The sequence below is a fragment of the Oryzias latipes genome, chromosome 15, assembly GCF_053564925.1.
Source record: "Oryzias latipes strain Hd-rR chromosome 15, Olatipes_Hd-rR_3.1".
Lineage (NCBI taxonomy): Eukaryota > Metazoa > Chordata > Actinopteri > Beloniformes > Adrianichthyidae > Oryzias > Oryzias latipes.
The window spans coordinates 10,673,525-10,697,682 of NC_136251.1; the positions used below are offsets into that span (position 1 = coordinate 10,673,525).

The 24,158-nt window shown below is 39.3% G+C and overlaps 1 protein-coding gene across 7 annotated transcripts in view; it reads right to left on the minus strand.

Annotated features, from left to right (window-relative positions):
• The window catches only part of rims1a (regulating synaptic membrane exocytosis 1a), a 130,747-nt gene that overhangs the window by 94,773 nt on the left and 11,816 nt on the right, over positions 1-24,158 (minus strand). For all 7 annotated transcript variants that reach the window (XM_078931701.1, XM_023963227.2, XM_078931700.1 and 4 more), the window contains exon 3: positions 5,245-5,452. In XM_078931701.1, coding sequence (XP_078787827.1) covers positions 5,245-5,452 — 208 coding nt within the window. The remainder of the gene's footprint in view (positions 1-5,244; positions 5,453-24,158) is intronic.

The window sequence follows — 24,158 nt, forward strand, 5'->3', positions numbered from 1 at the left end:
GATCCGGGCTGCCGCACATATTTTTAAAATCGTAAAACACTCGGTCAGCCTGTAGAATGAAAATTTTCATGCTTTTATTTCTACCGACATGCCTGCAGTCAAAGCAAACTCCTACATACAACATGCAACGTTAGGTAAGGGGGAAGTCGGTGGGATGCAGGTACTTCAAACAGTTTTTTTCAACACGCCCAGACCGTGCAAATTGCGCAATAGAGTTGTTCGAGTAATAAGTGTGCGTTGCTTGTATGTCCTTTGTGTGCAGCCTGGCTGTTAAAAATTAAGACAACCCATAGGATTGTGTGGGAATCCTATGGGCACTTATGTATCACCTGCACACCCACCTTTTTTTCGCGCAGTCAGTAAGGGCCAGTAAGCACACATTACTGACTAATAGAGTGCGTTAGGGGACCATAGAGCTGGGCGATATGGCCAAAAATATGGCAGGGCAATATGGCCAAAAATATGGCCTTTGAAAATTGGATCTAACACAAAGTTCAATTAAATACAAGCTGTAAAAATGTTTGCAGAACAATGTAGCAGATGTTTTGTGAACTACCGCTAGCTTCAGCCTCTCATAAAGACAAATACTAGAACGCACTTGGCAGAGCATTTTTGGTAGCAAAAGCCTTGAAACAGATTTTACTGCATGTGATTTGATGCTCCAAGTTTGAAGTCACAACCCCAGAGACCAAAATCTAACTTTTGACTCATCAGCCAAGTTGGCTTGAGGGGTGTGCCAAAATATCGATATGGTGATATAACGCAATATTTAGTCCCGTGGTCGATTCTCGATGCGTCTTCATCAAGTATCGACCTTTTATTTACGTTTGAAGACCATCTAAAACGTTATATTAACCATCCTTTGGTAAGACGATTCTTTGGAGGGTCAATAGGGGGCGCTCGTTGCGAGATTGGCAGTCGCGGGTGGACGAAGAAGAATACACATTCAAACAGAAATGGCGGAGGGAAAAACAAGGAAAATAGCGAGAGCAGCAAGCAGTGTTGCCAGATTGGGCGGTTTTCCGCCCAATTGGGCGGTTTTGGTTCTAAATTTGCGAGTAAAATTGGCTTTGGGCGGGTATGTATAATTTGGGCGGTTTTAGGGTCTGTTCGGCGGGTTTTTCCCCCTCATGAATATATAATAGCGGACTACGTTAGGCTGGGTGGCTGTTGAAGTCTTATGTTCTGAAGCTCCGTGAACGCACCAGGTAGAGACGCTTAATGGGTTCTGTCATCTAACCCAGTGTTTTTCAACCAGTGTGCCGCGGCACACTAGTGTGCCGTGGGAGATGGTCAAGTGTGCCGTGGAAAATTGCCCTCATTAACTGATCTAAAAGCATTTCCCATCTCCAGGAAATCAGCTCTTTGTTCATCCAAACAGGTCCTGATAAAACACTGAGTAGTTAGGAATATAAACGATCATAAAATACTTTTTTCTTTGTGTTTATTTGATTCTATTAAAGACATTTTGATAAGAATGACGGTAACGCGAAATAGCTGCAGCTATAACTGTGTAAGGAAAAGTCCCGCAGCTTTTACTGTCTCCACGACTCCACCAATCATTCTTGAAGGCTTAATCACATGTCATCAGTCTGACCAATCAGAAGTGGTTAAAGTCTCCACTTCCTTGTTCCAAATTAGCTCATAACTCAGTCAGTTCCGACAAAAACACCAGCTAAAGCTCGTCTTTAGCGGTGTAGCTTTCCACAGAATCCGGTATCAGACCGTGGAACAAGTGAACAAAACCATGAAGCTCAGAGACGCGAGTCTTTCTGCCGTTTTCTCGCAGTTTTTACACTACATCTCCCATGATGCATTGGCTTAAAGGGACAGCGTCTTGAAAACACAACGAACATACAGCTTGTATGTAACCTAACTTTTATTACATCTTTTAGAAAAACATCTGCAACTTCCTGCTTTTTCTGCCACAATTATCACAAAAATGCACGTCAGATTGCCGGGGGGGGGGGGGGGGGGTTGGGGGGGCTGTAGATCAAAACAGACAATGAGTTTCTGCTTTTTTTTTTTTTTTGGGGGGATGCTGGTGTGCCGCGGGATTTTTGTCGAGGTTAAAGTGTGCCGTGGCTCAAAAAAGGTTGAAAAACACTGATCTAACCTGTTGCTGGGGGTTTGCCGCCCCGCCCCTCCTCTTAGAAGTTGCGTTCTTTAAAGCTGACACCTCGGTCGCGTGTGGGCGGAGCTACGAGCTAACGTTATGGTCTGATCGCTGCATGTCTGTGTTTATCAGTGCATGGTAGACACGGAGAATGTGGAGAGATCAGGTTCATTTTGAAGAGTTCTAATTGGTAATCATGTTTCCATGTTTGAGTTTATAAAATCATCCCAGAGAAAGTCTCTGCTTCAACTCTATACACCACATGCAGCTTTTCCCCAAACATTTTGTTCACAAAGATGCTTACTTTTAGATGCACTTTAAGTTCATGTATTTCATCCCTGGTCATTTATTTTGAAAGCAGTTTATGTCGTAAATAACTTAAAGATCCTTACTACTTGATTTTATTTTTCTGGGAAAATTTTACCGTATTTTTGTTTATACCACATTTACACTAAATGATGTCATTTATTTTTTAACAAAGACACTATAATTTGTTCACAGAATAATGTCGGATTTACAGCTATTTTTTGAAATAATGCGATGGCTATGGCTTTGTTTTTCAAAAGTTAATATCAATGTGCCTGGCAGCCACTTGACTTAATTATTTTGTATCCTGTTTACAGCAAATTTGTACTAAATAATGGCTGCTGTTCATGTTCACTATTGTTTACACTGAATTTTACAGATATTTCCAAATGAAAATTGTCATTGTTTGTCAAAGACAGAGTTTTACTGATTTCAGCAATGTTACACCAAAGTCTGTTTTTCATTACACCAAATAGGATACACGTTTTTCATTATCATTGTGTTTAAAAAAGAAAAAATAAATTGGGAAATATTTTCCAAAAAGCTTTTTTTCAAGTTCTTCTTTCTTAAAGTTTGATATATCGTGAGTTATTAGAGACGATATAGATCGATTATAAAATTATCGCCATATCATGATAGTATCATTATTATGAGCAATGTATCGCAAATCGTATCGTATCGTAAGGTACCCAGTGATTCCCAGCCCTGATGTATCTGCTGCAAACATGTCTTCTTAACAAAGCTTTCAGTCGTGTTTGAAATGTGACAAATGCTATAAGCCAAGAGGCAAAATCCAACAAATTCAAGGTCCAGATTGCTCAAACAGGATTACGCATCAGAGATGGACAATAAAAAAGACCTATGGGATATGCTTTGGTACTCTGGCCTTTCCAAAATAGTTTTAGGAAGCATCCCTTGTACTTCTCATAGTCATAGTCGGGGAGAAACATTGATTTAGAAAAAAACTAATGGTGTTTCGGGGTCACTTTTATTTTAAATCTAAGCAAAAGGTGATTCACTTAAAGTTTTTTTTTTCCTCATTTGCCCTAATTTTTTATTCATGAAGGCCCTTATATGTTATAAACGTTGGACGGTTTGAAACTCTCCCTTATAGCACAACTACAGTGAATCTGAGTAGTAAGAATATTATGTCCACTGCTAGAGCTGTTTTTTTTTTTTTTTTTTACCTTCTACAGACAATCCTCCCTTAATGCTGCGTTCCTCATCACACCACCTGGCACCCCACCGATGAACTCTCTCTACATCAGACACTAACTAATTGGGGGCACTTTGAAGTCGGTGTATGTTTGTGCATGTGTGAGGTCATTAAATGTCACCCCGGCAACGGGGCAAGGAGGAAGTGGGTTGGAGACGTCAGTGAATTGAGAGGAAGTCTAACCTCCCAGCTGCAAAACACAGTGGCACACATCCCGCTGTGTGTGTATAGGGCATCTCGGACCCCCGGGAGGCCAAGACAGAGCGGGAGACCACCCCCTCTGTCCACAGCTCAGTTTAATGCCCAATTAACCTTTACCAGGCCTTGCCTGGGTTCCACACATACACACATGCAGGAGAGGCTCATATGCCCACACATAGGGAGAGGCATGCATGAACACACTACTTTGACATACAGTACAGTGTATCTTAACACATCAAAACACACAGACCAGGCATGGCTCATCACCTCCACCTGAGCTCCATCACCTGAGTCCACATACAGGTGAAGAGCTGCACGGGTTAGTTTTCAGTAAGGTTTTTAAATGCTGCTCAAAATATTTTGTTAGACCCAAGATACAAAGTGTTTATCATATTTTACGAACTATTTTATTTGAACTATTGAACTACTGAGGCTAAAAACTTTGGAGCTCCTCCCAAATTTGACTGGAGCGTCAAGTTCATGAACACACTTGGACAATCGTCCAGCAATAAATTTTGTACGCCCAAAAAAAACTAACAATGGATGCACATTTGACGTGCAAATCGTGTTAGCCAAGAACGTATAGTCTGCTCCTGTTTACATGTTGTCGCTGTACAATCAATCAACGTTCGGTTGTAGATATTATAGATTATGTAAGGCATAAAGCCTGACGAGGTGTTCCTTATCATAAATTAATGAAGATACATGGAGGACTGATCCCATGGTATGGTAAACTGTGGAATAACATATGTGAACATGTGTATTATGGTATTAATAAGAAATTTGTGGTCAATATTTTTTGGTTTGCTCAGAAAATTACTTTTACTGTTTTCATGTGTTAAATTTGAGCACTCTGGACCTGATGTTTAGTTCTTGTTTTTTTTGTTTTTCTTTTGTTTTAACTGTCCAAGATTTATAGAAAATACCCCTTGTTGGTGAAAAAGTAAAGATTGGAAATCCGTTATATTAGTAAAACTTCATAAAGTCATGTTCTTAGTTGTAATTTAAAATTTTACTGTGACACAGCTTCACAAATTCAAATGAAAACACTTTAAAAAAAGGCTTTTCATAGCAAATTTTAGATTAGATTAAAATTAGATTATTCAATTAAATAGTTAAAGGTCTTGATTAATTAATAGCTCAAAAAACGAATCGCATGAAAGCACTTTCTACATATTGTTATGGGCATCAATGATCATCCATGCATTGCTACAATGGGCAGACGCTTTCAACTTTTGGGGGGTTTTTCTTTGCCATGTCCCACTTTCTTTTTTTCTTTTTAATAAAATGACTTACCTGCTTGACCCTTCAGAGGCACTGATTCTTATGATATTGTGAAGAGTTTAGAAAATGTTTGATATGTTTGGCATTAGAAGACACAACATTTGGCAAAAGGTTGGCTCACCGTGTTGGAGCGCAGGGACACTCTCCCCCCACAGCGAGCACAGAACTTTGTCTGACAATAGGAACACAGGTTCCCGCAGCCATCTGCAAACTTGGTCTTATGACAAACTCCACAGGTGGGTGCGTCGTCTCGATGGACCGAGCCCGCCGCCGCCGTGGCCTGCCGGATTACCGTTTCCCTGTAGCTCGATAACTGCTGCTGGATACCTCTAGAAAGAAACAGCGTAAAGACTTTCACTCTTTTGAAGGAAGGTTATGTTACCATTTCAACAGTATATATCAGGTTTGAGCCTCTAAAGCCCATTTCATGACATCTTTAGAAAGTGGAGCCACGAGAGTTGTTAGGCTATTACTTATGCTCATATTTTCCAACAAAAATGTCAAAATACTTCTCAAAAAGTTTTTTGCTACCACATGACAGGCCTGTAGACACAGAAGCAAGACAAATACAGAAATTATCATTGACATGGACACTATGACTTTTTTAAGCAAAAATGTACTATTAGTTTAACGAGAAATGGAAACTTTCTTATACATTTAAAAATGTGGATCAGAGTTTGTATTTAACAGCCAGTTTTTCTTTTTACTCACAGTGGTTTCATTGCACTTAAACTAAAGGCCGTGTCACACTGCAACTACATACATTTTGTGCATATTGCACAGAAAAAAGTTGTTCCTACAAGAATATAGGTGGAGAAAGAGAGAAAAGTCCTTTACATGAGATTTTCACAGATGTATCAAAAAAGAACCATATTAAAACCACGGAAAAGTAACGCAAAGAACCCGTAATTCAATGTAGAACATGAACCGTGCAGGATTATTGTGCTGTTTATATGCATAACATTAGTAATTTGTGTGTCAATTACGTACATTTAACGTGACGTGCGCCGTACATTCAACATAAAAGTTATACATCGGTGGTGAAAAGTCTGTTAGACATACGTGGAACATTCGTGGAAATCATGCACAGTTGCGTAAGATCTACTTAATATTTGCGTATAAACAATATAAAATACATGTAAACTGCGTAACTTTCAACCAACCAAAGATTTTGATGCACGAAATGTCATATGTGGAAAATGCACAAACTGTAAATAGTGGCTATGTAACATGGCTTTAAGAGGAAAAGTGTTCTCAAAACTCCACTGCATCTTTAAAAGTTGACTATATTATCTGTAAATATTAGGCAGTACTCTAACTGCTTATATAGGGCCGTGTTGCCAGAAACAACACTGACCAGAAAGTATAAAAAAAAACAAAGCAAAAAAACTATCTGGCACATAAATTTTTGATCATCTAATCCCGCTCATGAACTTGGACTTCCATGGATTTCCTACTGAGACGTTTTTCTTCCTTTCAATTATGGATTGTTCTGATTCACCCTTTTTTAGATGGACCTGGTTCTGTTGCATTCTATTGTCCAAACCAATTAACTGTATAAAAGAACTGGACTAAGTGACTCCAAACAGGAAGTACCCGGTGGCTCCAAGGCGCCAAAATCCCAACGAGAAATGAACAGTTATTACTCAGTCATTCTATTTATCAGAACCACCATTCTTGCTCTGATACCTTTTTTTAGCATGTTCTTCATAATCCTATTTGTTTATGATATTTTTTTGCAGAAAAGTTATTCATGTTGTAATCAGACCAATCAGATGCATCAATAAAAGCTTGCTGTGCCTGCTGGCTACCACATTCAGCGCTTGAAACGTTTAATTGACAGACTCTCCTAAACCCGGCCAGGTTATGGCGACTGAATGTACTTTGCTTTTTTGGAGCCAGAAATTAGCCATTCTTATGGGTGACATCACACTCACCCAGTTCTCGTATACAGCCAATTATCCAAACAAAGCTGAGCATCCATAGAAAACAATCGAACCCTCCTGGTGAGACTAAACCTAAATTCATAGAAAGCAAATGTGTTCAATATTTTATTGACTTTCCTTCCTGAGAGAACACAAAATCTGAGTTAAAAAGTTTTTCTAAAGCATTTTTAAACATTCAAGAATACATTTATAGTGAAGCTTTGGCACAATATCAATAAGGAATATCTACCTCACATATATGATCGGTTATTACATCACTCTACACACCATTATCAATTAGGCCTTCACTTTGAACCAATAGCTAAATAGCCCGCCTTCTTAGCCAATCACGATCCTAATTTTGCCTTTAAATTCATCTCTCTGCAATCTAGATCATTCGCCATCCCTCCTCCACCCATTCTCCACCTGGATCGAAGCTTCGCAAGGGTCTGATGTCTAACCGCCATCGGCCTCTAGGTCCTGGAGTTCATCCCAAGCATGCAAGATGTCATTGTCCTAGAGCACAACCGCCACACTTATTTGTGCATTTTTTTGTAACAAATAAATCTTTACTCACATTCCTAAAATCTCTCTTTATTGAAATCTAGTCGGAATCAGAAACAAGTGCCACTACTGTGAATAAAACAGACAGTTTGGTGTGTACTGTAAGCATATGGACATTTGTTTTAGTTAATAAAATACAACATTTTATTATGGGTTTAATTTACAAATGACCTGAAGTTGATTTAAAAAATACTCCTCCAGTCCCACAAACTAAAGCGTAAAATGATAGCTAATGACAGAAAAGTACAACAGTTTTATTGACTGAATAAAAAAACAAATCAGCAAGAGACAAAGTGAAACCACCGAGTAACAGAGACGATCTAGTCCAGTGGATTTTGTCGTTGAAGTGTGTTTTAGTCCAGTCACCTTTAATGTGTGCTTTTGTTTCAGGTCACTTGGCTGACAAAAGAACCTCTTTAAATCAATGTGAGAAAGGGAAGAGCAGCGTATGGGTTTCATCTGCGTTACAGTATGCTGATTAATTGGATTTCATGCTGTAGGGGCTGAAGAGAAAGCAAACACAGGGAGAGCAGAGCAAGCAGAAGATGTCTGAAGATTCAGTCACCAGTCACTTTATTAGGTACAGCTTAAAGAAATGGCTGTACATGAACGCATCACGTAGTTCTCCATAAATAAACACCAGTAATGCAAGTACGTACAGCGAAGGCGCGAAGATAAAGGACAGAGCGCGCTCCGTAAATGAGAAGGAGAATCAAATAATGCAAGAAGTGAAAAGGCAGAGGGAGGCAGAGATGAAAAGACATGAGACACAGCAGAGGAGCCTGGAGAAGAAGAGACCGAGCGGAAATAGATGGGAGGGGAGAGGAAATGAGAAAAGAGAACAGAAAGCAGAGGAGAGGGCAACAAAAAACTGCTGTCATTCAGCCTTCTTCCGTCTTTAATTAATGCTGTCGTGTTTAGGAAAAAAAGGCACGCGCTTATGTTACCAAGGTAAGAATAAAAGAAATGTGGAAGATAAGTAAAGGAGTTAAAGAGAAGAGAATAAACTTGTGATAGAAAAGTAAACAGAAAATAAGACTCGTGGAGAAAGGATGACGTACAAAAAAGAAATTTAAGTATGAATATTGTAAGAAAACATATGAGAAGAGAAAACAGAGTAATGTACAGTTTTTGAAAAGGAGGCAATCCAAAATAAATAAAAAAAGTATGATGTATGTTGTAGTTGATCACCTCTCGGCACATTCCTTTAGGGCTTGCCACAGCAAATCAGCTTTCATTGATTCACACAGATGGTTTGGCAGAGATTTGGATGCCCGATATGCTTCCTGACACAACTCTATATTTTATCGGCTGGAGACAGGCACAGGGAAACCCAGACTCTCTATGTAGCCCCCACGTAGTAGCATGAAGGGTCCTGGACCCACACTGGAAGAAGCTCATCGCACCCTCTGAGCAAAAAACCCTGGTTAACCATGCACCAGTCCTAATTCCAGCCGCATGCACTTATAAAAGAGATATAAAAATTTATTTATTTTTTTAAAACAAGAAATTTGTAGTAGAAACTATAAAAAAAAAAAAAATAAGTAAGACTTTAACCCTTGTGCTATCCTATGGGTTCCAGATGACCCGGTCCTTACATGTTATCCCACGACACAGGTGGTATAAAGACACAGGTGGATAAAGGTGAAGAGGATTTCATGTAATCCATGGACACTAGTGAAGATCACAAATCATTGACGAAAAAAGGTTCAGCGCGCTATCTAGTGGGTCTAGATGACCCAACTCCAAATGTTAAAGTGCCTAGGATAGTACAAGGGTTAAAAAAATATGCTATAATATGATATGAAAAATATGATGATGTAAACAAAAGTATGAAAAAAGCATAGAGGACCAAAGGAAAAATCAATAAAGAAGGAAAAAAAGAAGAATTAAAGAGAGAGGATGGAGCAAAATGTACTAAAGAGTAAATACAAAGATAAAGTCAAGAAAGAAGAAGAACCTCATCCATACAAAAGCATAACACAACAAACAAAGAAGCGTTCCCAAATTTCAACAGATTGTTGCACAGCCAGTAAAAACTTATCAAAATGCACACAAGTAGAGCTAGATGGAAAAGGTTGCTCATAGCAACTTCTACAAAGTTGATCTAGTTTTGTCAGCATGGAGTAAAGTACTTACAGAGTGGAGGTCAGCGGTGCAGCCTCCTCCCCCATTAACTCAGCCAATAAACTACAAATCCCAGCAGCAGAGGTCAGAGAAAAGAGAGTCCCACATCAAGCTGTTTGCTCCCCTTTCAAGCATTGCTCCTTCAGGTGCTAAGAGGCTCCTCTAAATATATCTTAAAGGAACACCTATGCCCCCCAGAAACTTAACCTGCCTACCTTCCTGCACACTAACACACTTACAAGTATAAAAACAGCATTGTCATCCCTGCAGATGGAAACACGTGTGTGCAAACCTGCTGCTTGTAATGTAAAGTAGGAGCTCACACGCACAAGCGCACACTTCCTGGGAGCATTAAGGTCATAAAGGGAAGGCATGCTGTTCCCCGGCAGGACCTTCTTCCTGATCCACGGATCTCGCTGAGCAGTTCTTAGACCCGGCTCTCCTCAGCTGCTTAGAGTTAAAGCTCAACTCTGAAGAAGTTTCATGTTACATGCTTTTTTCAAAATAACACAAACTGTCATTTAATAGCTGTTGGTCTGTGGTTGTGCGTCGAGTCTGTTGAACCTTTTAAGACGGAGTCTCAGCTCCAGTGTTCAAATTCTTTCAGCTACTGTAATGCTATGTTCACACCGGGTTCGGGATGCACGTTTTAGGCTTCCGCTTTCAAAACTCTTGTCTTCATGTGTCACTATGCACGTTTTTAAGTCGTTTATGGGCTAAATGTACAAATCGTGTGGCAATTATATATGTGTTTAAATTAAACCTGTTGAAAGTTGGCCAGTCAGGGACTAGTCATGCACTAGTATTGGGTAGCCACAAACTTGTGTGAACAACATATGTTGGGCGACCGTGGTAGGGCGGTCGACCCATGATTGTAAGGTTGCAAGTTCGATTCCCGCCTTGCAAGCCCATGAGTCGAAGTGTCCTTGGGCAAGACACTGTATCTTCTTTTTTTCTACTCTTATCGTCTTCTGTGGTCAGTTATGTGTCCCACTCCAGAAAAGGGTGATCTTAGATCTTAAGTTGTCGCAATGTTTAAGTGTAAATTCAATAAATTGTAAATTGTATATATGTAGCACTTTACTGCCTTCCTTGAGGGCCCAACGCGGTTTACATTCACTGTCCTATTCACCCACACCCACACACATTCACACACTAATGGCACCAACCTATAACCACTATGGTAGAAGCCGTTCCTGCGATCTCCAAATCAAAGGTTGACCACTCTGCTTTTTTGTCACACACCTGTCTGTGTTGTTTAAAATACTAGTACTAACATTTTGCTCCACCTAAACTGTAGCCTCTAACCCACAGGTCCTCCCACAGTTCTCTGCTGCTGCTGTAAATGACTGTATTTCCAGTCTGGTTTTCTGTGCTGAGAAGTTTTGCTCATCTTCTAAACTCCACATGCAAAAACATAGTGGACCTTATTATTCCATTGACAGCTAAAGAAGATGGCATAAGAGAACCAGCTGAACTTTCTATTTACCATGTTTATTGTATAGTAAATAAACTGGAAATGAAAATACTGTAATATCGTAGAAGGAAGCACAGAGTAATTACTGTAGGAACATTTACGATTACTAATCCTTACTTGTTCCAGCTGAAAAAACGGCTTACATGCTTTTCTGTGTCTCGTTACCCAGCAGGCGACCGTAAGGCGCTGCTGTGACGTCATCCTAAATACTAACTTGAAGTTCCTTAACAGAACGCTCTTAAAATATTGTCATAACACCACAATGAAGAGACAAAGAAACACATTGATGTGATCGGATGAACGCAGGCTCATTAAAACAACTTTTGACGTGATACACGTTGCTTCTCACACTGATTTCCAGACAATCAATATGTCATAAACACATCTCAGTGCACCTGCTTAGACGTCTTCTTGTTAGTAACAGTGCCTCCACCGGACCAAAGCAGTGGTAGACAGTGTTGTGCCTGATGTTGAGACAGACGTTTGAAATTTGTCGCTAAAATATTAAAATTAAATGAATAATTCTCGACAAAACTTCTGCCTCTAGTTGCTGAGTGAGACTTTTAGTCACGTGGTTTTGTTTACACAGCTTTGCTTCGAATCAGGAAAGGCCGCTTGACGGCAGTCTGAATACAGACCTAACCCACAGTTCAGGACTCCATCCGGAACAAATTAAGCAGACTGGGTCCAGACCAAACCGTTTTTATCAGTCTGAATACTGTACACCCTAAAATATAAATGTTCAACTTGTTGCCCATTTCACCCCAATGCACACTTCAATTGTAATTAAAATCTCAAATAAATTTAATTAAACACACAAATAAAGAACATAATTATTTTTCAAATTACCGTGCAAAACTGCTCTTTTTCCACTGGACACGGATTAACCACTAAGACGTTTTAATCAATTGTAGCCCGCATTTTCAAAAACAACTCTCTAAATAGGCAGATCTGTTCTGAGTTTACCCTGAATGAACTGCAGACACACTTTCAGTCATTAGCAACAACAGTGGACTCTTGTTTGGTTAGTTAATCACACCCCTGGTAAGGTTCTAGCTCAAACTTTGAGAAATTTTGCCTCCCTTCCACGAGTACGAGATCCAGACCAATGGTCTGTCCGGGCTGCATGTTTCCCAATCCAGGAGAACTGTGAAAAGGGATCCTATAGGACCTTCCCTTTGGGACGTACCTCATGAGATCAGAACAACATTTATGAACTGATAGAAGCAGAGCAGTGGTAGAAGACTTGTCGTTTCTACGAGCAACTGCAGAGGAAACTGGGGGGAAAAAGACATCCAATCAAACTGTTCGGCTCCCCTCCTTTTTCATCCACACCTTCCCTTTCCACAGTAACCCTACCCAACTGAAAATGTTTGACGAGCCACACAAACATTGATGCACAGTGGACAAGACACGACTATACTTTGTATTTGGAGCTGTAAGACACCCCACCCCCAAAGAATTGTATCAGTCATTCGTGCAAAACAGATCAGTCTCAAGATGTGTTTGGCTCTCCATGTGGCTGCAAGTGATCTGACATGTAGATGCCTATACTCAAAGCAAGAGACAGCTCTACATTTTCATGCATTTCTATAAGAAATAAACACCACTACTGATAAGACTGGTGTAACTCCAAGCAAGTCAAGAACTTCTTTTCAAATTAGGATTTACTTCTTCATCAAATTCTTAATTTTTTTCTCTATGAGAAAGTACTGTGAGAAAGTGAGAAATTTTCAAAAGACAAACCGTGTCACCCCAAATGTTCAGTTTTAATTATGATAATCAGGAGTTTGAGCCAACAAATGAGTTGCTTTCCAATCTCCACAAGTGCCTCTCAAAATAGTTTGGGATGCCTCTCTGCCAGAGCTTGTCTCCTGCATCAAAGCTTAAAGTTAAACTCAAACAAGTCTGCAAAGTTAAAGACTCCTCACTGGATTTGACAGTTAATGTGTCCAAAAATAAGGTAGAAAATATAGCTGAGTCCTAAAGTCCTTGGGAGCCATTATGCTATGAAGCCAAATGTTGGCACCGCCTCCTGGCTGCTTGTGCTCTCATAAAGCAGGTTGGCATCAGGCTGGGAACAGCAGCCAGCTCCGGCTCTTTTCCTGTTGTGATTCCGGCCTCTTTGGCTGAGCATGACTCACTTGTCCAGTTCCGGGATCGATATTCAAAAATGCAGGCAGACATGAATCAAATAACAACGAGGCGGTGTCAGAGAAAACCACCTCGCCGCCATTAAGAAATTAAGGACTTCCAACTTCTTAGGCCTCATTTGCTCTCCGGCACACGCTCTAAAAGCAGATCCTGCCTCCACGCAGAAGCTTCTGTTCTGGCATATTTCTGCATTTACTCTGAGCATCATCTTTTCCTGCCCACCCCCCCGATCTTGAATTTATTCGACAGCCTTGCGCACACACATCGTTAATGTAGAAGAGTGATCCATAAGATTGATTGAGACCTACTCAATGTCCTGCAATAGACAAGTGTTAAGGTTTTCTTCCTCCCCTGCTATTTGTGAAATTGAATGGAAGGTCAAATGCATGCCTGGATTAGAAACAATAAGTGCGTCTATGCATGTGTTTATGCATTTAAAGTATTTGCTCACTACAGCTAGGTCTTCCTACTCTCTTCAACTCTTGGTTATTTACACAGAACACTTTATTAGCAGACTGATAGGAATCTGTGACGACTCATATTTTAACAGTGGGCTCATTCTTAGTAGTTGAGCTTCAAAGTTTTATTTCTATAAAATGCGCCGTACATACTCATCATGAAGTCATGGCTGACCCACACTGTTAAGACGCCAAAAAAACAAGAGGTTTCAAAAATACCAGAACAGATTCAGTGTTACCTTTTTAATGTGGCGGTCTGCTGAGACCAAAATTATTATTATTATTGGCCAAAAAAAATTACTTGCAATAAACAGCAAAATAAAAAAGTCTAGTTGGTTTTCCTAAACTTAAAAAAAAAAACGAAAAACATCAGCTGATCATGCATGGGTTTTTCTGGGCTTTCCAATTTTCTCCAAAAGTTTAAGAACATGATTCATAGGTTAATTGAGGACTCTAAGTTGTTTCTAGGTGTGAGTGTGAGTGCTTGTGTAGCCCTGCGACAGACTGATGAGCTGTCCAGGGTTTACCCTGCCTTTTCATAGCAATAGCAAGGATAGGCTCCAGCAGCCCTGGACCCTGACAGATGTTACTGTATACTTACTGATGTTGAAGCAGTTTTGAGAGGTACACGGCGCTCTGTCAAAATGTCAGTCTGTTTTTTGTTGTTTGATTGGCGTAATCTCTCTGTTCTGCAGAAACTCTGTGCTCCCACAAGTAAATGACCTGACATTTTAGAGCAAAACAAGGTTCATTGGTTTGGTCCACACCTGATAGTAAGTGAGCCTTACACTTCCTACATGAACTCAAAAAGTAATACTCCCATTATGTCTGTTCTTGTAACTTTAACAAGGACAGAAAACACAATTTATATTTTAGCTGAACCACACAGATAATAGAAAACAGAAACCCCTTTGCTTCTTTTTATAACATGATTAGCACTTCATATTTGTTTTACATTTTCTTATTTCAGAAGACATTAAAACCTCTAATTACATTTATACATAAACCTGAAACTTAAAACTTTCCACTGCATTTGTATGAGTTTATTGGTTCTTGAATGTTCTGTAAAACAAATTTCAAATCTTTGATCTATAAATCCTCATTTGTGTTTATTTATACTGGTTTTGTGTTTTTAGTTTTTCCATACCTGTTTCCCGTTTTATTTTAAAGCTGTCCTTTTTTATGAAACTTTTTAAGCGGTTTTTGCTTTTTTTTTTGGGGGGGGGGGGGGGGGGGGGGTTCACACTTGGGCTCTGTTTAATCCCCTCAGAATTTTGTTTGTCATCCTCCTTAAAAATTGCTGCCGCCTTTTCAGAGTATTTTTGTTCTTTTCTGCACTTCTTAAGTCTGCTTTCTCCTGCTGTTCCGCATTTGGGTTCTTTTCTGTTCTAATATTGATTATTGAGAAATTATTGTCAAACATCATTATTGACAGAATTAAGGCATTCAAACCCTGATCCATATATCCACCATAAATATGGTATACAGAACCTTTGACATAAATAGATGCTAGTAAGCAGTGCCATCTCTCTTGCTTGCATCCTTAAAGCACCACCACAGCATGTTTGTGCTGGGCTGTGGAACAGCGGCTCACCATATGGCCAAAAGGACAGGGAGAATCTCTCGCTTGCTGATTTGCCACCTTGTGCCAGAGCACTGCTGTTCCTCCTCTATCCCTTTCCTCTCCCTGTCTTCTGCTGGAGAACTCATCAGGCTGAGCTGCCTGGGAGAACCCCCCTCCATCTCTTTTGTACCTTATATCTCTTTCAGCAGAAATCTACTAAAGACACAGATTGAGAGGAAACCCCATTACAGAAGAAATGCTGTGGCTACTGCTGAGCTATTAGCTGTGATTTACGTGCTCCACTCTGAAACGGCTTTTATAGGGCTGGAATGGGAGGATCGATCGTTGACAAGTTTTAAAACATAAATATCAATATCCATCCAACCTGAAGAGGGCACTATAAGCTGTAAATCCCTATTTTTATGCCACTTTAAATTGAATTATTTTCTTTTTTTGTTAAGTGGAATGAGAAATATGCATTAAGTATTAGATGACGTGAAACATTAACAGTTTCTTGTATCATTTTTCCCTATCTGGAACTTCACTATAGTGCAGTTCACAGCAGTCAAATAAAAGTTGATCTCCAAAATTACAAAATATACAACTTTTGGTTCTCACAATACAGTCTGGACTTACGTGATCTTTGACCCTTTAACACTAGAGGTTTAGTTCCAGTATTTAGGTTCTTTCAACTCCCGGAAGTTTTCCTCAAATTAACATAATTCAAGCTGATTTGGAAGCAGAGAAAAGCAGCCTTCCATTGATTTGCAACATTTTAAAGTAATGAGGTGCTTATGCAATTAAAGTAAATCAGCAGATTTTGTCCGCAGAAAAAAATCCTCTTTGCAAAGCAGATTCTTTCTGCAACAGAAACAGCGGATTCTCCTTAATTCTATAAACAGTCCAAATGTTTCTTATTTCAGGGTCGCCGGCAACAACTCTGGATTTTAAAGGGTTAAACCACAGAAGTCTTGAAGTAACAGAATTATAACATCATAATATATCAGTAATAAGCCTCCAAAATATATCGCGAATTTATTGTTACCACGATATCAAGCTGTGCAATACATGTATCGCAAAAGTCGGCGAAAATTGCAATAAATGGTTGCCTTAATTGTGCTAAAACAATCTTATGGCATCTTGAAGTATTTAACATATCAAATAAATCCCTTTATGCGTTGCATTAATAAGATGGAGCCCTTTTATGTTAGATGTTTGCCTCCTGTGTAGACGAGGGTCATTTGGAGTCTAATTTAAGTTATGCTGACTCTTTTTTTAATTAAACTGTTGCAGTGAAATGGAAACGATGTATTTAGTTATTTTGCTATTTGTTGATGTAGCGCAAGTTCTATTGTCATCGCAATATTAAGAACATCAGTACTTTTGGACATGTTTAGTAGAGAAGCTTCCTGCTGTAAACATAAGATATGTGTCCTTGTGATTAGATAGCCTAAATTTAAAAATAACCAAACAGCTGCTCTCCTGCTAGCTTACAGCCCCCCCTCACACTGCCCACCTAACATTACCAATGCAACGAAAAAGGTGAGCAATGTCGAAGCCATCCAGCAGTTCAGCTTTAATCCAGATTCCAGCTCAGACGAGGAAAGCAAAGATGTACATGGATCTATCTGTCTGCAAGTGGATGGATCTGATTAGAGTGGAGCAGGGAGCTTGTGGCCCCCCGATTGTAGCTTCTACTTTCCAGGTGCAAGATTTTCTCAACTATATTTTTTTTGTCCGCTCCTGATTCACATTGATTTGAATAAATAAATACTCACAAATGCAATTTAAAGATTTTTTATATATATTTCTTCCAATCATAAGAAAACTGCAGCAAGAACACGTCAAAAACATCATTTTCATCAGAGCAGGTCTTTTAATGCATTTCTATTTAAATTCACTCTCGTGAGAAAATTGCTAACTCAAGACATCCACTGAGAACGTTTACAAAAGCCTAATACGTTTTGTTTGAAAACTCAGGAAACATTAATTCTCTTTTAAAAAATTTGAGATAGGGTTGATTTGAAAAAAATATAGCAGCTGAAATCACCATAATATGTGTGGAAAAGGGAACTGTGCATTTGATCTGACCAAGCCACTTTTTGCCAGCATTTTCACTTTTGTCCTCATTTCCATATTTCTCACATCCCCTTCCTCCTCTTCCTGTTTCACTGCTTTTTCGCCCACTCTTTATCCTCACTTTTCTCTTGTTTCTCACTCTCCATCACTTTGCTGTGGCATGTATGTTTACTGCAGTAATGGTGTTGCTGTCACAGATCAAGACCATCTAAAAATACTTTATTCTGACTCATTTTAAAGTCATTTGATCACTGCATTGTCTATTTCTGTAGGTATGACAACATAAAACAAGGTAACCCCGTATATAAGGGGTGCTGACCATTACTCGGTGATGGAACAAAATGTCATTGTGACATGGACTTGCTACAGTTTCACGAGAAGTGCTTTGGGGATTTATGATGAGGGTTTATGTTGTAAACCTCTTAAGATTACGCCATTAATCAACTTAAACGAGTTATACTCCTCCTACGAGTTATACTCCTACAATGAGGCAACGTTGTTAATTGAAACGACCTATATACACCATTATAAAAAAGGTTTCAAAATGACATAATTCAATAAGCGGTGTTGGAAAATATAATTTAGACTGAGGAATGGCAGGTTTATTTTACAATCATGCAAAAACGACCACCTGCATCACAGCGGACAACACAAAAGTGATGGCAGCAAAAACGGATCAGTCCATCATTCCAGTTTAATGTGTGAAAAGACTTTGAATTTAGCAAAGACATGTGACAGTGTGCTAGAATGTTCTAAGAATGTTCCCTTTGGATTATTTGGATGTGGAAAAACAACAGTGGGCTGAACTTTAGGAAACTGAAATGTGAATGGATTTGACATTCATTCTTCTTTGCTTGTTTGTTTATAAATATATTTATTTTACATTTGATTATCTCGAAGAAATGCAAGGAATCTGGAAAGCTTCACCTGCACTGTTAAATACCAGGTATTTCTCTCTGAGTCACATCGGTTGAAGATTTGGTTTAACATGTCCTGGATCCTTCTTAGGTCAGTGAACCGGATTGTTCAAAATGAACCAATGCCTACTAGGAATCATATCTTAAAATGCAAATTATGATATGGAACCATTTTAAATCAATGTTAAAATTACTTGTTACACCCCAAAAACCTCCTTATCCCTAGTTTCCAACTTTGTGAGTGGCAAATTTGCAAGAGGTAGCAATAAAGCTTTGACATTTAAACAACGTCTCTTAAACATCTTGCACTGGTCGTTAAAAACCTACCAAATTTATTAGAATTTCCTTTTATTAATTTATTCATTTCTTCCTGAATTTGTACAAACCTAGAACATAACAGAGACAATTGGTTAACCCTTGTGCTATCCTAGGCACTTTAACATTGGGGGTTGGGTCATCTAGACCCACTAGACAGTGCGCTAAACTTTTTTCTTCAATGATTTGTGATCTTCACTGGTGTCCATGGATTACATGAAATCCTCTTCACCTTTATCCACCTTTGTTATGGTATTTGACAAAGGTCACATACCATGTGTTGTTATACCACCTGTGTGGTAGGGAGAACACGTCAATATAAGGGTCATCTAAGATCGCACAAGGGTTATAGAGCACAGTGGCAGATTGTATCATTGTGACCCAAACTGACCAGTTCTCCCTAATGTGACTTGCGCTGTTGGATGAGGTCAATGCCGTTGAGACTTCGTTGAGGAAAATCACGATGACTACAAGTGTGGGAATAAGAAATTTGAGAAAACACTCGGCTGTGTCACGCATCACTTAACTGCTAATGTAAGCCGGAAACCATAGTGGAGAAAATGAAGAGAGCGAATGGAAGCTGTAGGAAATGGAAACGCACAAAATATAAAGATAAAGAGAGAAAGACGGTATGATGGAGGAAGGAATGACAGAGAGAGGAAGATGGGAGACAGATGGAGAGAGTACCAGAGCCAAAAGCACAGATAAGTGGGTAGTGTGCTCCCCAGACAGAGCACCATATGGCCTGGCAATGCCATACACAGCCAGGCAGCACAAATACACATCCACACAGCATGTTGACACACAAACACAAGGACACCTCCACACAGAGACTGCAAATCCACACATTAATTACCATATAGGAGCTAATTTACAGAGCTCATGTTGCTGACTCCTTTAAATTAAATAGTATAAAAAAAGTCGTACCATTTGTAAAAATGTCATGTCATTTGTTATCCTCCTATTGTGGTTTTCTATAATAGATGATAATGCCAAAGGATTTTTTTCTCTCATACAGGCATAATTACAGGGGAGGTCTGTTTGGCTTGGGCACACCAGGAGTGAGGAAAAATGTAGATATTTGGAAATATATCCTCTTTTGTGCAAATATTAAAATTCTGAAGCTAAATAAAGCAGTAAAATGGGAGCTTTCATACTGCCCGGCTTTCTCAAAGCATAAATTGACAAAACTCGACCAAAATATTTGTAATTTAACAGTTACGGCTACATTTTCTTTCCGCAGAGGAAGATGGTGTAAAAGAACCAAGGATCTGCATTGAAACATAAGCGCAGCAATTTAATGTGTATGTTTTTTTACGAAATAATTGATTTTGTGGTTTAAATCTTGTCAGACAGCGTCTGTGTTTTCACCTGATCCATATTATAGCAGTGGAGATGCTAATATTGTAAACATTTACATCAGAAAGATCCTAATTTATTCCTTTTACCTTCAAGGAACAAGAGTGTACTTTTTTTAGGAGGTACTGTGCCAAATTTTTCAAGCTTTCAAGGTCTTAAAATGATTGTTTATGCTTTTACTGCTTTACCACTTTTATTTCGTATGAGCACAACACTGTTTCTTTCACTGAATTGGTTGCCTTCATGATTTCAAATCATTAAATAGTAAGGGTTGAGTGGATGAATAAGGAGACGATAAAGATAGAAAAGGAAAAATCAGAAGTGAACAAAAATGACATTTTTAGAAAGCATGAATTTTAAAAGGAGAGGAAAAAAACTGTTCTGTACAGTTGGACAAGAGGATATGGCTGCAGACAACAACATGGGGCCCTGATATCATCACCCTGACTTGAATTGACGAATTGACAAAGCCTTTAGGATAAGAGGTGAAACGTCTTCTAACTTTAAAAACTAAGTCCAGATCACAGCCCCTAAACCTACTACTATGACCCTGACTTGAAGTTCACATTCCGGCCCCCCTTCCCTATTTCAGTCGAAAGGACTCTTTTTTTGGTAGAAAAAGACCAATTTTATTGGCAACCTAAAGAGTTACGTTTTAAGCCTTAAACCTTCAACTCCGGAGGTGTCTCTGTCAAAATCTACCTCTTTGACATACTGTAATTCCTTACGTAATCAACATGAATCTGCTGATTCGTAGAGAGAAGCGTCTTTTCACCAATATGCAACAAATTACTAGTTATGTAATGTATTGCATAAGTGTTGCTTACCAGCCCAAATCTGCATTTCTCAGCAACAGAAAAAGCTAATTCATGTTGATTGCACTAAGGGTTGAAAGGTTACCGTAGTCGAAGGAATGGAGCTAAAGCTCCGGTGTAAAAGGGTTCACAGTTTTACAAATCTGAACCATTTTGTTAATATCAATTTTAAAGGAACAAAATGATTACTGTTTTTGCCCCATTTTTAAGCTCTTCTTTCCTATTGCTTGATACGAAAGAAGACGGAAGTCAGAGCCCTGTCTCCCTCTCTGGTCACCCGCAGGAACCATCTCCAGAGTTCTAAACACACTAAATCTCCCAGTAACCCCAGCGCACAGTTTCTGGATGCCACACACTTGACTCTCATGTGCGTTCACTCACATTACACTTCAGCACTGCACTGAGCCTCACCTAATGTGAAGTATTGTTTGTCCCACTCTGCCCGCATTACCGAGTGTTATAGCCGGACCTGATCTTCTTATTCGTCTTTGACTCTGTTTGCCTGCTGCCTGCTCACCTGGATCCTGACTACTCTAGTTTCCTCTCTGATGCTCTCCAGCTCATTACTGACCCCTGATTTAGCTTTGTGGACTTTTAGCTGTGCTAATAAAACCTGCTGCAATTGGAACCAGCCGTCTGCAAGTTTTGTGAAAACAGGTGTCTGAACAAAGCATGCTGTTTGCCAAACTAAATGGCAAACATTAAACTGTTTCAATGCCATTCTCTATGAAATACACTATAATCTTTGTGTGTCTTATCCTACTAAACCGCTCCACAAGTGTGGAAGTGTTGGTCTCATCAGCACACTCATGGGAGGACAAGGATAGCAGCCAGTCCCTAAGGGAAGTGTGGAAGTAACTCCTCACCATTCCCAAGGATCACTAGTGTTACTACAAAGCCATTGGGCCATTTCCATGGTTTCTGTTATCAGGGGACGAAGGGCCAATGACACATGTCAAAATCAGATGTAAACATCCTTTCTCTCCATTGGGCCTTTACGGAAACCAAGGACCAAATGACAGCACACCATTTGTTCAGTGCTGGGATACATTTCGCCCCACTTCCCTTGGTAGCTTTGGTGCTTCTGGTTCCGTGCTCAGGCACAGAAGCTTGTGGAAGTATACCACAGCATGGTCCTCTAGATTTGAGAACAAAATGGTTGTGTTGTGGGTGCAAAGTGCTGCCTCTTTAAAAGTAGTTCAATTAGCCCAAAATCATTTTGCTGAGGAGCTGGTTCTTTTGTGTATATCAGTGGCTGTGGTTATTCTGTAGGTCATCAGTTTTCTGGATATTTTTGATTTGCTGTCAAAAATGCAGTTTGTTTGTTATTTCTTTTCTTTCTTTTTTCTTTTTTTTTAACAGCCAATAAATAAAAAACACTCCTAGCATAATAGAACTGCATCCACTTATCAAAGTGTTTCAAGTGACTTGACCAAAGGTGGTCAAGAATGACTATGGGGTGTTGTTTTGCAGCCTTGGGAAGTGGACAACTTCAGGTTCACGTCAGCATTTGAGCATTAAATGTAGAACAGCACCTGGATTTTTATTTTGTCAAAAATTGGGGGGGGGTAAAAGTTCCAAGAAGAGAATGAAAAAACAAGAAATTGGAATGCTGCAATGCATTAATGTCTATCTGATGGAAATAGTCAGATGTTCTAATGAGAAAAACAGGGTAAACATTGTTCTCCGGTTAATTATGTCATCTTGATACTATTCAAAAAACAATTAGATTCTCACTTTAGAAGTGTAGTCTTCGGGTCAAAATTGACCCATTTTCACCTTTGAACACGGGTAAATTTTGACCTGAAAAACAATATAAGGGTTAGTAAGAACACAGTTTGTAATTTGAAATACATCGTTTCAAAACTTGTGCTGAGTGATTAACTGCAGCAAACGTTTCCCCACAGACATAGCAAATTGTATAACTCTTGGTCTTAATAAAAGCAGAAAATCCTCAAGAGATACTCAGAAAGTACACAAGGGTGAAGTTTAAAACAAGCCATGTTCTCACAGAGTAATTTCAATTCACCAGCAGGTCGATCAACAGTTTTGTGGAGGTTAGTTTCTGTGTCCAAACAGCCGATCAATGTGATGATCGTTTGGCAGGAATTGACAGTCCCCCCAAAAACCTGAATCTATGCCGTATTATTTTATTTAAAGATACTGTTGTTTCATGTTACATCACTGATGTTATACTAATTTGTAGGTAAAAAAAACTTTTCACACGTCACCAGATGACCCCACTGGTCATCTGGACAACAACCTTTTTTTTTCAATGATTAGTGATCTTCACTGGTGTCCATGGATTACATAAAATCCTCTCCACCTTTATCATGGTAGGGATAACACGTCAATGTAAGGACCCCACAAGATAGCGCAAGGGTTAAGGGGAGACTGGCTAAGATCTTAGGTTTCTTTGCAGGAGCAGGAACCTTTTTACCTCAGCATAGTTTGACAATCATAGAAAAAGTCTTCTGACATTAAGGGTGCCTTGTTTAGGTATTTCCATCCATCTTTTTTTCAGAACTCACTAGATTTTTTTGGGGTTACAGGTTTGCTGGAGCCAGCCCAGCTCCTGTTGGGGCAAAGGTGGTGTAGACCTTGAACAGGTCACTGGTCTGTTGCAGGGCCATGTACTCACACAGACATTCACACCTATGGGCAAGAGTCACCAACTAACCTATGAAGCATCTTTTGGACGGACGGAGGGAGGAAGCCGGAGTCTCCGGACAAAACCCACGCACACACAGGGAGAACATGCAAGCTCCACACAGAAAGGAGCACTAACCACTGCACCACAGTGTTGCCCTGTTTATGGGGTTTCCACATTCATAAATGTCCATTCTTACATACAGATCCACAGATTGGAATACCAAAAACTGCACACATATTTATGAAACTTTAGCAACTTTTTCAATGAAATAAAAGGCTTTACTTGTTTATATAGGGACAACATACTGAAATGTAATCAATTGATCTGGACGTGACACTGATTATCTGCTGGATTTGTCTTAAGTGGACCACAAAGACAAATGGCCACATGGTGATTAAGTGAGGCAGATGTAATGTGTAAGACTGACAGAAGACATAAACATCAACCTCTAGTGAATCAGCAAACGTAGCTACTGTTACCAGAAACAAAAGTTAAATCAGCATTCTACCCTGCCATCATCTTTTTTGGCACACTTTGGTACAAAACTGATCAATTAACATGACCCAAAGAACACGATGTAAAATAGTTTAAGAAAATCATGATAAAAGCACAACAATATGAAAGAAAT